The sequence below is a fragment of the Oncorhynchus kisutch genome, linkage group LG17, assembly GCF_002021735.2.
Source record: "Oncorhynchus kisutch isolate 150728-3 linkage group LG17, Okis_V2, whole genome shotgun sequence".
NCBI lineage: Eukaryota > Metazoa > Chordata > Actinopteri > Salmoniformes > Salmonidae > Oncorhynchus > Oncorhynchus kisutch.
Genome location: NC_034190.2, coordinates 25,051,373 through 25,063,317, shown reverse-complemented (window position 1 = coordinate 25,063,317; position 11,945 = coordinate 25,051,373). Strand labels below are relative to the sequence as shown.

At 41.0% G+C, this 11,945-nt stretch overlaps 2 protein-coding genes across 6 annotated transcripts; both read right to left on the bottom strand.

The window, feature by feature from the left end:
- Positions 1-234: 234 nt before the first annotated feature.
- On the bottom strand, positions 235-2,812 carry LOC109907384 (uncharacterized). 4 transcript variants are annotated; one of them, XM_020505317.2, is made up of 5 exons: positions 1,929-2,812; positions 1,760-1,810; positions 1,080-1,506; positions 885-983; positions 235-684 (listed from the first exon to the last, which is right to left on the bottom strand). In XM_020505317.2, the coding sequence occupies exons 3-5, from the start codon at positions 1,287-1,289 to the stop codon at positions 412-414; spliced, it is 582 nt and encodes a 193-aa protein (XP_020360906.1). In that variant the 5' UTR covers positions 1,290-1,506; positions 1,760-1,810; positions 1,929-2,812; the 3' UTR covers positions 235-411. The 4 variants fall into 4 exon arrangements, with proteins under 4 accessions (XP_020360906.1, XP_031649295.1, XP_020360905.1 ...); XM_020505315.2 differs by having other exon boundaries at positions 239-684; positions 1,080-1,642; XM_031793435.1 differs by having other exon boundaries at positions 1,760-2,812.
- A 120-nt stretch (positions 2,813-2,932) lies between these two features.
- On the bottom strand, positions 2,933-8,319 carry LOC109907383 (splicing factor 3A subunit 3). 2 transcript variants are annotated; one of them, XM_020505314.2, is made up of 15 exons: positions 8,058-8,319; positions 7,717-7,764; positions 7,508-7,560; positions 7,297-7,402; positions 6,090-6,162; positions 5,914-6,005; positions 5,742-5,824; positions 5,430-5,568; positions 5,207-5,343; positions 4,853-4,960; positions 4,686-4,755; positions 4,156-4,320; positions 3,879-3,989; positions 3,536-3,626; positions 2,933-3,267 (listed from the first exon to the last, which is right to left on the bottom strand). In XM_020505314.2, exons 1-15 carry the CDS (start codon positions 8,151-8,153, stop codon positions 3,134-3,136), a joined length of 1,506 nt encoding a protein of 501 aa, XP_020360903.1. In that variant the 5' UTR covers positions 8,154-8,319; the 3' UTR covers positions 2,933-3,133. The 2 variants fall into 2 exon arrangements, with proteins under 2 accessions (XP_020360903.1, XP_020360902.1); XM_020505313.2 differs by having other exon boundaries at positions 2,936-3,267; positions 7,297-7,426; positions 8,058-8,286.
- Positions 8,320-11,945: the final 3,626 nt, after the last annotated feature.

Sequence of the window (11,945 nt, the reverse complement as noted above, 5' to 3'; positions counted from 1 at the left end):
TGATACAATCTTGATGAGAATCCGAGAAATATAATGATCAACATGGTTGAGGCGTAACATAGTTGAGGTATGAGTCTAATTGTCTGAGTTGAACTCATTGTGAACAGTAATTGGTCCATAGCGGGTTCATTCTAGGCCTATGTATCCCCAGGCAGTAACTCCCACAGAAGAACAGCCCACTCAAACCCATGACTGGATCCACTAGAGGTTGGGATGTGTTATTTAAGAACAACATAAAGCTGGAAAACAGTTTTATTTTCACAAGAGCTTGCATTCACAGATGAAGAAAACATGAAAGAACCAATGACGCCCAAGCAGTGGATATGACAAAACTGAAATATGCATTTAGTCGATCCATACTAAACCCTCTGCATTCTAAAGTGAGTCTAATGTCACATGAAGGTTAGTAAATTAGCGAGTGTTGAGTAGATTGTCCAGTAGAGAGGTTACACTCAGAGCCAGGAGGGAGAGACTCCCCAGGCCACAGCAGGCAGAGTTGACAGGCATGTTGAGAGAACCATCCAGTCTGAGACAGGAGACAGACCCAGCCACACAACACTCATTGTGGCATTGGTACGAGCTGAAGGGACCACACTTAGTGCTCTGTCTGCAGTCTCTGGCGCATCCAGCACTCCACACGGCCACGTAGGTATTCCAGGTGACCTGGCTTGAGGCTTTCTTGAGCTGTGGGATGGTGTATAAGTTGTACTTATCATCATCAATATCATCACCATCAGGAGTAGAAGAATCATCATAATTAACAAAAACAACACTTCATCCATGAATAGTTTAGATCTAGATGAACTGACATGTTGATAACCAAGCCAATTGAGTTGACATTGCATCATAAAGACATTTGTTAGAAGGAATGGGTCTCTTCTTACCTCACAGAAGTCCATACCCTCCTCACACAAGTCCTCCATGACCTTCACATGTTTGTAGCACGTTATGCCGATACAGCTAAATATTTTACAAGACCTCATCTGTGAAGGAAAGCAAATTATAATGTATGTTGAAGAGTTGACATTTCTGCCAAAATTGCCAGCATTTTGCATTCATTTGCAAGAAATATCTAGTACCTTCTTTCTGGTTAAAGCAGCATTTACAGTCATGTCTCCCATTGTGGATCTTGCAGTAGCTGTAGGGGTAGGCTCTGTGGTGATATTATAGTTCTCAGTTTGGGTCATATCGGAGGCAATGGAGCCTTGGTCATCAAAGTCCTTGCCCCCATCTTGAGTATGGTTTCCATTGGACTGAGATGTTGGTATGACATCACTATACTTCACCATCTCATTCTTGAAAGAATGGGTGACGTTAATATCATCTTCTGTGTCGTTTCTCTCAGTCTTGAGTGTAGAGATGTTTGTGATGTAATCTTGAGCTCTGGTGTATTCTCCCCCAGTCTGGGATGTAGGGAAGACTTCTTTGTTGCGGTCTGTATTGTAGTAGTCTCTTCCTGGAGGGACAGTGGTGGTGTGAATGGTTTGGCTGTTTTCAGTCTTTGACCTGGTTGTGCATATAGGATACAGTTTGCTGATGGTTGTGGTGGGTTGGGTGGTTTGAGCTTCAGTCATCTTGGGGTCATTTGTGGAAGTTGGGAGTTGGTCTCCCACAGTTTTCTTAATGGTTAGATTCAAAAGCACTAAATGATAATGAATTAATAATCAAATGAGTTATAATCAAAGCTTATTAAATCTCTCAGCTATTAAAACAATCAGGGATAATCAGATATTACAACATCTCTGATTTGTATTCTTACCAAGAACAAATACAACAGATCTCCTTTGAGGACCGGAAAGACCAAGGACTCCTGCATTGAAATGGTAAAATAAAAATGCTAATCAAGGTCAGCTCTGTCATTTTTTTGTATAAAACCAACTGATATTTACTGGACTACTGATATTGATTAGGTAAGGTGATGAGGATACCTCTGCAGTCCTGTTTCAAAAACATCCTTAGCTTACTTCCCCCAGCAGCAGATGTGTGGATAATTAACCTGCAAAAGTGTAGCCCGAGTCCCAGTACAAACATAGCCCGTACAAAGATGTGCGTTAATTAATGAAGGTTTCAGATTCTCAGTCATGTGATGGCGTGGGCATTGTTATGTTGATGAGAGTAATATTCCATCAATTTAAACACGTTATAAATCCATGTAGTTAGTGTTGACCCTGGGGTCCAGGAGTACTCGTAGAACACACCGTGGTAGCTTTATGATCCCCTCAGGATACACTTAGCCAAGACCAGGAGCCAGAACTTCCACCTCAACGCATCACCTAAGGAAATGCTTATCTCCTCTCTCAATGACTTTTAATGGGTGCAGCCTGGAGACTGGTAATGTGGTCATGTGAATTAGTGGTAAACAATTAAACGCTATCATACCCATATCCCTGTTTATATATGACCAGTTATGATGACTGTTGGATGGTGTATATTATAGATAAACAGACCAAATCCAACATTATTTTAGCAATATTCAGACATTTCTTCCCTCAACTGTACTCATATTGGCAAACTGATACTGTAAGTCAATTTGCATGTCATAGCAAGCAAGTCATACTACATGAAATAATATTTAAATCATTAACAGCTCACTCAAATACAGCACAAGTGTCTTGTATAATTCCCAAAAAACTGCTGAGCTGAGAAAGCATCTTCAACATTTTAAGAAATGTATGAATTTGTAAATAAAAGGTGAATTTTCCTTACCAGGCAAACAGAGGAATCGGTGAGCAAGTGTGAAGATATCTGCAGACTCCCCTCTAGTACACTCCCTTTAAAGGGACTGTCCATCACCTGACAATGGGAGGGTTCTTGGATATACAAAAATGTGTAATCATCCATAAGGGAATGGACAGTGGTTCAGGTGACTCCTTAAACAACTTAAGACATTACAATTGCTTTCTAATAGAACTAACTAACTCAGAAACAACAATGGTGACAAATATTACTAATTTATTATTAGAATCAATGGCTGTTTCATTTCAAAATGGTTGTCAAAGGAAGGAATTAATAAAAACAACATCACAACTTCTAAATGAAAAGTGTAAATGAAAAGGTCAAAGTCCAAATAAAAAAATTACAATTAGGCATCACGTTGCGCTTCAAGGTTTCCAAGTCTTTGTCGGTCTCCTCTCTACAGCAGACCCTGTCTCTTCAGGTCCTCGTAGGTCTTCTTGTTGACCACGTTTCCACTGGAGTCCTCGTACTCCTCCTCTGTATCTGGTTGCCAGCGCTCTGATGCCTTCTGTGACTTCAGCTTTGACCATACTGGGTTATAAATACACTATTATTATCCAGAACGTGGACTGAATGACCAGTCATTTTTCATCATTTATTTAACCAGGAAAGACCCTTGCAGTCAGAAATCTTTTTGTGAGGTCAATCTGGATGTACAACTACTCCGGAAAATATTTATTGGTCTGGTAACACTTTTTTTCTCTAACATGACTATTCTATTCAACCCAAATAACAATACTCATTATTTTCACTTGTCATCTGCCTCAGCCTCTATCAGGGCTGTAACAGAACTACTTACGAGAGACAGCGTCCTCGATCTGGGTGACGTTGGCAAAGTGAGCCGTGTTGGGGATTCCCAGGCAGCGCATGCCATGGGCGTGACGCCACTCCTGAGGGGAGGAGACAACAGGTGACAACATATTATCTAGCAGTAATATTAACCAACCATGGTCAACATGCTCTTATCAGCTGAGGACAGAATTAGTCCATTTATAAAATCGAATCCTCTACAGTTTCACTTATGCACACATAAAAAAACGAAAGGAGGGCATTGACATAACACTGTAATAACCTAATATGACATTGTAATAACAATACACAAATAATTATACGAATAATGTTGAACAGAAATCTGAACGTACTGCAAAGTGCCTCTGGAAGGCTTTGGGTCCTCTGTACGTGTAGTTTCCACAGATCTCACAGTTATAATTGATGTTCAGGCCATGGAGTTTGTACAGCCAGTATGGAATGGGCTAGAACAATTAAAAACGAGGTTAGCGTGGTAGCATGCAACCGCTGTACAATGAAGTCTGAATAAATAACACCATTATTAATAAAACAATCATTTGTATTTCATTAGTATTGCAGCGCTTTAACACAGATAGTACACAGGTCTGATGTCAGGGCCCGACTCCAAACCTTTCCATCCCAGCCGAGAGGCAGGTTCTTGGGGTTGTAGATTATCTCGTTGTCCTCATCTTCACTCTCACTCTCACTGAGCTGCTCCTCCTCTTCCTCCTCTCTCTCCTCTCCTGTCCTGGCCTGCTTCCTCTGCACGTTCTCATGGGTCAGCTGCCTCTGCTCCTACAGGGCCATAGACAATCAGATGGAAGTGTTAACAGGTGTTTGTGTGGTTATTGTGAGTAACACACACCTTTGCATGGCGGGGACTAACCATTATATATAAAGGCCCTCAGAACTAAAGACATTCATTATATATGACTAAAAACATAGGTGCTGGGCTAATAAAGATCACTAGTATAGAACAAGAAGGCCTGCACACGGTTAAAGCTCCCAATTCACCACTTTATTGACAACGTTTCGATCAGAAACTAATCTTGGTCAGGTGACAGGATGGAAACGGTTGTCAATAAAGCGGTGAATTGGGAGCTTAAACAGTGTGCAGGCCTTGTTCTATAAAGGAGTCATCCTTGGCATCTTTTACTTACCCCCAGGATTTCCACATACTCATAAACCTGAGACTCCAGGAAGGCGACTTCTTTGTTACGCTCGGTGTCTCTGCAGAGAGATTGGAATGGTCAATAACACGGCTAGAACATGCTATCAGGTGCAGAAAAACATAAAACATGCAAATGTTTAACTGACAATCACATACTTCTTGGGTCCCTTGGACTTCGGGTTCTTGGCGAACAAGGAGGGATCCAGAGATTCCAGGGATTTTCCTTTGGTGCTAAACAGCCTCTGGGCTCTCTCTTCCAGGGTTCTGTGAGGTCACATACACATTAGCCATATACACCCATTTAGCAACCTTACAGTAGTCACCCAGTCCGATATTAGTCATCAGTACACCGTCGATCTATACTCCTAGTCTACGGCTGGAATTTGATGTTATTACAATATTCCAGTTACTGTTATACTATTCTAATTACAACTGTTATTCCAGTATTCCAAGTTGAAAGTATGTCCATAGACCTCCTCCCAGCCACAGAAGAGCATACTTATTGCTTACCCTCCACATTTCAGGCCCAGGGCCATAAGGGCAGACTTCAACCTGTCCAGACCCAGGGAAGCCAACTCCTCCCAAGAGGAGAAAGCAGAAAGGTCTAGATGAGCTCCGGCGTGGGTCAGAGCACTGCTCGTCTCTTTCTATAACAGAGGAAGAGAATAAAAAATGTGAAACTCCCATATAGACCATCACTATAGTAGTCTTCTTCCCCATCTTGGACACTCACTGGCCAGCCAGGGAAGGTCCCCATCTCCCACTTCTTCTCAAACTCTCCCAGGATCTTGCCGTAGAGATCATTCTGGTCCAGCAGAGGTTTGACTCTTTCTGTGTAGTCCTGAAGGTACTCCAGTAGCATCTCTAAGTACCTGTATAACATCAAACACAGGTGTGAAACAACCTGATGGAAAAACATGCGGAGGAGAACTACAAACAAATTAATATAAGGTACTACAATTCTATAGGAATGCATTTAGTGCATTTACAGTACAATCACAAAGAAAAGGTCTGTACAATAAAGCAAATAGTTAAATTTGCTTACTTTTTGTATTCAGCATTCTTTCTGTCCTTGGAGACATCAAACAGCTGGTCAAATGAGGAAAGGTAGCTGATGTACTCCAGTTTCTGAAACAGAGGGCAGAAGGTTATGCTTTAGTATAATTTGACATTAGACTAGGATGAAGAGTATTTAGAGTAGCGAGTGGACATCTTACCTCTGCCCCTTTCAGGTTGATGAACTTCCGATAGCAGTCATGAAGATCCAGGTAGCGTCCGTACGCCTCCTCATCACTGAACTCCACCATGTCTGGGGAAAGACCACATAAATCATTACATTAACACCTACACAGTGTTAGACAATGACTCCACCACCATACTGTAGAAAACTCACTCTGTGTTTCTTCAGTTGGGTTCTCTCTAGCCTTGACCAGCTCGTCAAACTCCACAGACATGGGCACACAGATCTGAAACAGCAACATACAGACTTAGCCAGAGCAGCAGAAATGCTAAACCCTGATGAAGGTTGGTTGACCTAAACTTCAGTTCAAGATTTGGTTTCAGACATTTATTGTGGAACATGCAATAACACAAATTACCCCCCCCCCCCCTTCGCGCACCTGGACTGTAGAATGACATATAGAATCCTGAGACATATTGAATGATACAATAGTTATCTAAAGGGGCAATGTGCAATTGGTGTATCTATGTGTGGACTTTCAAATGAATTACATAAACCCATTGACTGATTCAGGAAGAATAACTTATAAATGTTGCATGTGCTTAGTTCCAACTGTCATACCCCACCAGAATTCAAAATATAAGTTTGTTTACTCTATTTTTTTTATAAACAACATATTTGTAAACAAACACTAGTGTATAGCCTCAACACATCTCAAACTATACTTTGATATCATGGATGGTCAGACCTAGCTCTGTCTATGAATTTGAGTGGTTACATTTCTCCTGCCCCATCCCTCAGCATTTGACCAAAACAGTGGCGGGGTAAAGTGTAATTGTTTTAACTTCAGATTGCCCCTTTAAAAACGGATCTCTGTGTCTGGAACTACTTAGGGTTTTTGAGAAGATATACACCGAGTGAACAAAACATTAAAAACACCTACCCCACCTACAAAGTGTACATAACATGAACCCCCCCCAAGGTGTCAAAAGCATTCCACAGGGGTGCTGGCGCATGTTGACACCGATGCTTCCCACAGTTGTGTCAAGTTGGCTGGTGGACCATTCTTGATACAAACGGGAAACTGTTATGCGTGAAAAACCCAGCAGCGATACAAACCAGTGCACCCTGCACCTACTACCATACCCTGTTCAAAGGCACTTAAATCTTTTGTTTTGCCCGTTCACCCTCTGAGTGGCACACATACACAAGCCATGTCTCAATGCTTAACAATCCTTCTTTAACCCTGTCTCTTCCCCTTCATCTACACAGACTGAAGGGGATTTAAAGTGACATCAATGTATGTGTATGCCATGGAAAGAGCTGGTGTTCTTAATGTTTTGTACCCTCTGTGTACTTCTGGGATGATTTATTCAGTGTACAGCTAGGCCTGACAGGAAGGAGCTGATAAAAAGATGACCTCATTAGGATGCTTCCTGTGGAACTCCTTGATCTGTTTTAGTCTGTTGTAGAACTCTGCAAACTCATTTGGTCCTGAGATGGCGTTCAGTTCATCCTTCCTCATACTGTGGACAGAGAAAGCAAAAATACTACACCTCTGATTTACTCTGCATAACAAGGCTGATCATGCATGAGCGCTTGAAACACAAACACATCACATACACACTTACCCATCTTTGTCTTCATATGCTTCCCTGACAGTTGAGCTCACGTCCATGTATCTCTGAAAGGATGGCGTAGCAAGTTATCAAAAAAATACTGTCACATCATGCATGTCCTTGACAAGTAGGCTATTAGCCACAAGACAAGTGAATATGAAAATACAGGTCCAACTTGTTATTTACTGTTGTGATGTTTCAATATCACATAGAATACTCACATCCAACATTGCTCTTGTTCGATGGTCTGAGTTTATTTGTTCGCGTAACTGTTTGAGAAGAAAAATCCATATATATTAACTAAGGTTAGATGGCAAAGCCAGAAACTGGACCAGTTAAACGCTAGCTAACAAACTAGCCTTATATGCAATTCAGCTAACGTTAACTGAATACAATAGCTGTCAGAAATTGTAGCTGGTAAGTTAGCCACAATTAAACAAAATCATAACACACAAGCTACTATTCCCAAAAATAACGTTAGCTTATCTGATTTTGTTTAATACTTTAATCAATGAACGTCTTCATTAACATTAAATAGCATTCGCGTTGATGCAACACATACCGTGGTTTTCTTATGCATCATTTCCTTAGTTTTGGCATCCAACAGCCTTTCCTTCTCCTCATGGTAGCGACGTTGTTGTTCTAAAATCGTCTCCATTGTTATTTTCTGACCAACAAATTACAGAAATAAGAAGGACTTGAAAAATGAATGCCGTGAAACTTCGGTTACGTTTATATTCAATGGCGCATGTTGGGACTGAGAGGAACTAGTTCCACAGCAGGGTTGCCAGGTCAAGCTTTAATTTCCAACCCAATTCTTATTCGATGAGGTTTAACAGCGGTTGGCATCCAATAAATGTTGCATTACCGCCATCTACTAGACTGGAGTACAACTCCATAATACTTTGCTTGAATAAATAACAAAATAGATTTTTAAAAATACCCTCCAATCTCACACTACACTAACAAAAAAATACCATCACCCTACTCAACTATTTAAATCGATTTAGTCCTACGTCAGGCCAACAACCTGAAAGGATGGGACACCACCACTTTTCACACCCTGTAACTCTTCTGATATCAAGGCTCACACACCCAAATACTAGAGGTTGACCAATTAATCGGAATGGGCGATTAATTAGGGCCGATTTCAAGTTTTCATAACAATCGGTAATCGGCATTTTTGGACACTGATTATGGCCGATTACATTGCACTCCACGAGGAGACTGCGTGGCAGGCTGACTACCTGTTATGCGAGTGCAGCAAGGAGCCAAGGTAAGGTGCTAGCTAGCATGAAACTTATCTTATAAAAAACAATCAATCTTAACATAATCATTAGTTAACTACACATGGTTGATGATATTACTAGTTTATCTAGCTTGTCCTACGTTGCATATAATCGATGCGGTGCCTGTTAATTTATCATTGAATCACAGCCTACTTCGCCAAACGGGTGATTTAACAAGCGCATTCGCGAAAAAAGCACTGTCGTCGCACCAATTTGTACCTAACCATAAACATCACCTCTTTCTTAAAATCAATACACAAGTATATATTTTTAAACCTGCATAATTTAGTTAATATTGCCTGCTAACATGAATTTATTTTAACTAGGGAACTTGTGTCACTTCTCTTGCGTTCATTACACGCAGTCAGGGTATATGCAACAGTTTGGGCCGCCTGGCTCGTTGCAAACTAATTTGCCAGAATGTTACATAAATATGACATAACATTGAAGGTTGTGCAATGTAACACCAATATTTAGACTTATTGATGTCACGTGCGCCGAATACAATAGGTGTAGACCTTCCTGTGAAATGCTTATTTACAAGCCCTTAGCCAACAATGCAGATTTAAGAAAATACCTCGCTACCGAGTCAATGTGCAGGGGCACCGCTGTCGAGGTAATTGAGGTAATATGTACATGTAGGTGTAACCGATGTGAAATGGCTAGCTAGTTAGTGGGGTGGGCGCTAATAGCGTTTCAATCGGTGACATCTCTCGCTCTGAGACCTGAAGTTGTTCCCCTTGCTCTGCAAGGGCCACGGATTTTGTGGCGCGATGGGTAACGATGCTTCGAGGGTGACTGTGGATGTGTGCAGAGGATCCCTGGTTCGAGCCCAGGTAGGGGCGAGGAGAGGGACTGAAGCATTCCTATTACATAGGTAGAGTTATTAAAGTGACTATGCATAGGTAATAAACAGAGAGCAGCAGCAGCGTAGAAGGGGGTGGGGCAATGCAAATTGTCTGGGTAGCCATTTGATTAGCTGGTCAGAAGTCTTATGGCTTAGGGGTAGAAGCTGTTTAGAAGCCTCTTAGACATAGACTTGGCGCTCCGGTACCGCTTGCCGTGCGGTAGCAGAGAGAACAGTCTATGACTAGGGTAGCTGGAGTCTTGGACCATTTTTAGGAACTTCCTATGACACCGCCTGGCATAGAGGTCCTGCATGGCAGGAAGCTTGGCCCCGGTGATTTACTGGGCCGTACGCACTAGCCTCTGTAGTGCCTTGCGGTCGGAGGCCAAGCAGTTGCCATACCAGGCAGTGATGCAACCTGTCAGGATGCTTTGAGGACCTGAGGACCCATGCCAAATCTATTCAGTCTCCTGCGGGGGAATAGGTTTTGTCGTGCCCTCATCACGACTGTCTTGCTGTGCTTGGATCATGTTGGACAAAATAAATTAACCCTTTGCGCATGTGCATAACTATAGATAAATCCGACAGCACAGTTTGAGTGATGTAAGTTTGACAGAAGATCTCGCAATCTCTGAGCAAGAAACAATTGAATGAACATAAAACACTATTTTTAATTGTGTTGTTATTATGTGCCAGATGTTAAGACTACAAAGGTTATAAATGGCCCATTTGCGAGATTGACTTGTCATTTCAATAGACTAGAGGTCGACCGATTAATCGGAATGGCCGATTAATTTGGGCCGATTTCAAGTTTTCATAACAATCGGAAATCGGTATTTTGCCAATTTTTTTATTTTTATATAGCTTTATTAAACTAGGCAAGTCAGTAAGAACACATTCTTATTTTCAATGACGGCCTAGGAACGGTGGGTTAACTGCCTTGTTCAGGGGCAGAAAGACAGATTTTCACATTGTCAGCTTGGGAGATTCAATCTTGCAACCTTACAGTTAACTAGTCCAATGCAATAATGACCTGCCTCTCTCTCGTTGCACTCCACAAGGAGACTGCCTGTTACGCGAATGCAGTAAGCCAAGGTAAGTTGCTAGCTAGCATCAAATTTAGCTCATAAAAACAATCAATCATAATCACTAGTTAACTACACATGGTTTATGATATTACTAGATATTATCTAGCGTGTCCTGCGTTGCATATAATCTGACTGAGCATACAAGCATCTAAGTATCTGACTGAGCGGTGGTAGGCAGAAGCAGGCGCGTAAACATTAATTCACATTCAAACAGCACTTTTGTGCGTTTTGCCAGCAGCTCTTCGTTGTGCATCAAGCATTGCGCTGTTTATGACTTCAAGCCTATCAACTCCCAAGATGAGGCTCGTGTAACCGAAGTGAAATAATTGTAGTTGTGTTGCTGGTTCGAGCCCAGGGAGGAGCGAGGAGAGGGACAGAAGCTATACTGTTACACTGGTAATACTAAAGTGCCTATAAGAACATCCAATAGTCAAAGGTTAATGAAATACAAATGGTATAGAGGGAAATAGTCTTAGAATTCCTATAATAACTACAACCTAAAACTTCTTACCTGGGAATATTGAAGACTCATGTTAAAAGGAACCACCAGCTTTCATATGTTCTGAGCAAGGAACTGAAACGTTAGCTTTCTTACATAGCACATATTGCACTTTTACTTTCTTCTCCAACACTTTGTTTTTGCATTATTTAAACCAAATTGAACGTTTCATTATTTACTTGAGGCTAAATTGATTTTATTTATGTATTATATTAAGTTAAAATAACTGTTCATTCAGTATTGTTGTAATTGTCATTATTACAAATAAATAAATAAAAATCGGCTGATTAATCTGTATTGGTTTTTTTGGTCCTCCAATAATCAGTATCGGCGTTGAAAAATCATAATCGTCGACCTCTACAATAGACATAGGCTACAGTCTGGGTTTAAGATTCTAATAAAAATGTTCCATAGTTTTCTTAGATAAAGGCAGGTAGCCTATAGGCCCTGATAAGCCTACATCTCATTTCAGATAGTCTACAGTAGCCTAGAATAAATGTAGGCAAGATGTAAATTGAACGATTTAGCAGCTTGCTTACTTCGAATTAACAGACTAATTTATTCAACATGAAAAGCGAGACGATTTCGCAATACGAAGTGCTTGTTTCCCCAATAGTTTACTGGAATAGGCTACTGTTGGATGAGGTCATAATTTAAATCACTGAATGAAATATTAATAATATATTTATGAACTGAATATGCTTGTCAACAACCAGTGTTTATTTTT

Excerpts from the sequence above, each read along its gene's own strand:
- LOC109907384 (XM_020505315.2), bottom strand. The coding sequence starts at position 2,031 with ATGTTTGTACTGGGACTCGGGCTACACTTTTGCAGGTTAATTATCCAC. Across the intron at positions 1,811-1,928 it reads TTTGAAACAGGACTGCAGAG|GAGTCCTTGGTCTTTCCGGT; the intron begins GTATCCTCATCA and ends ATTTCAATGCAG. Across the intron at positions 1,643-1,759 it reads ATCTGTTGTATTTGTTCTTG|TGCTTTTGAATCTAACCATT; the intron begins GTAAGAATACAA and ends ATTATCATTTAG.
- LOC109907383 (XM_020505313.2), bottom strand. The coding sequence starts at position 8,153 with ATGGAGACGATTTTAGAACAACAACGTCGCTACCATGAGGAGAAGGAA. Across the intron at positions 6,006-6,089 it reads CCCAACTGAAGAAACACAGA|ACATGGTGGAGTTCAGTGAT; the intron begins GTGAGTTTTCTA and ends GTCTTTCCCCAG. Across the intron at positions 4,321-4,685 it reads AGTATGTGGAAATCCTGGGG|GAGCAGAGGCAGCTGACCCA; the intron begins GTAAGTAAAAGA and ends ATGGCCCTGTAG.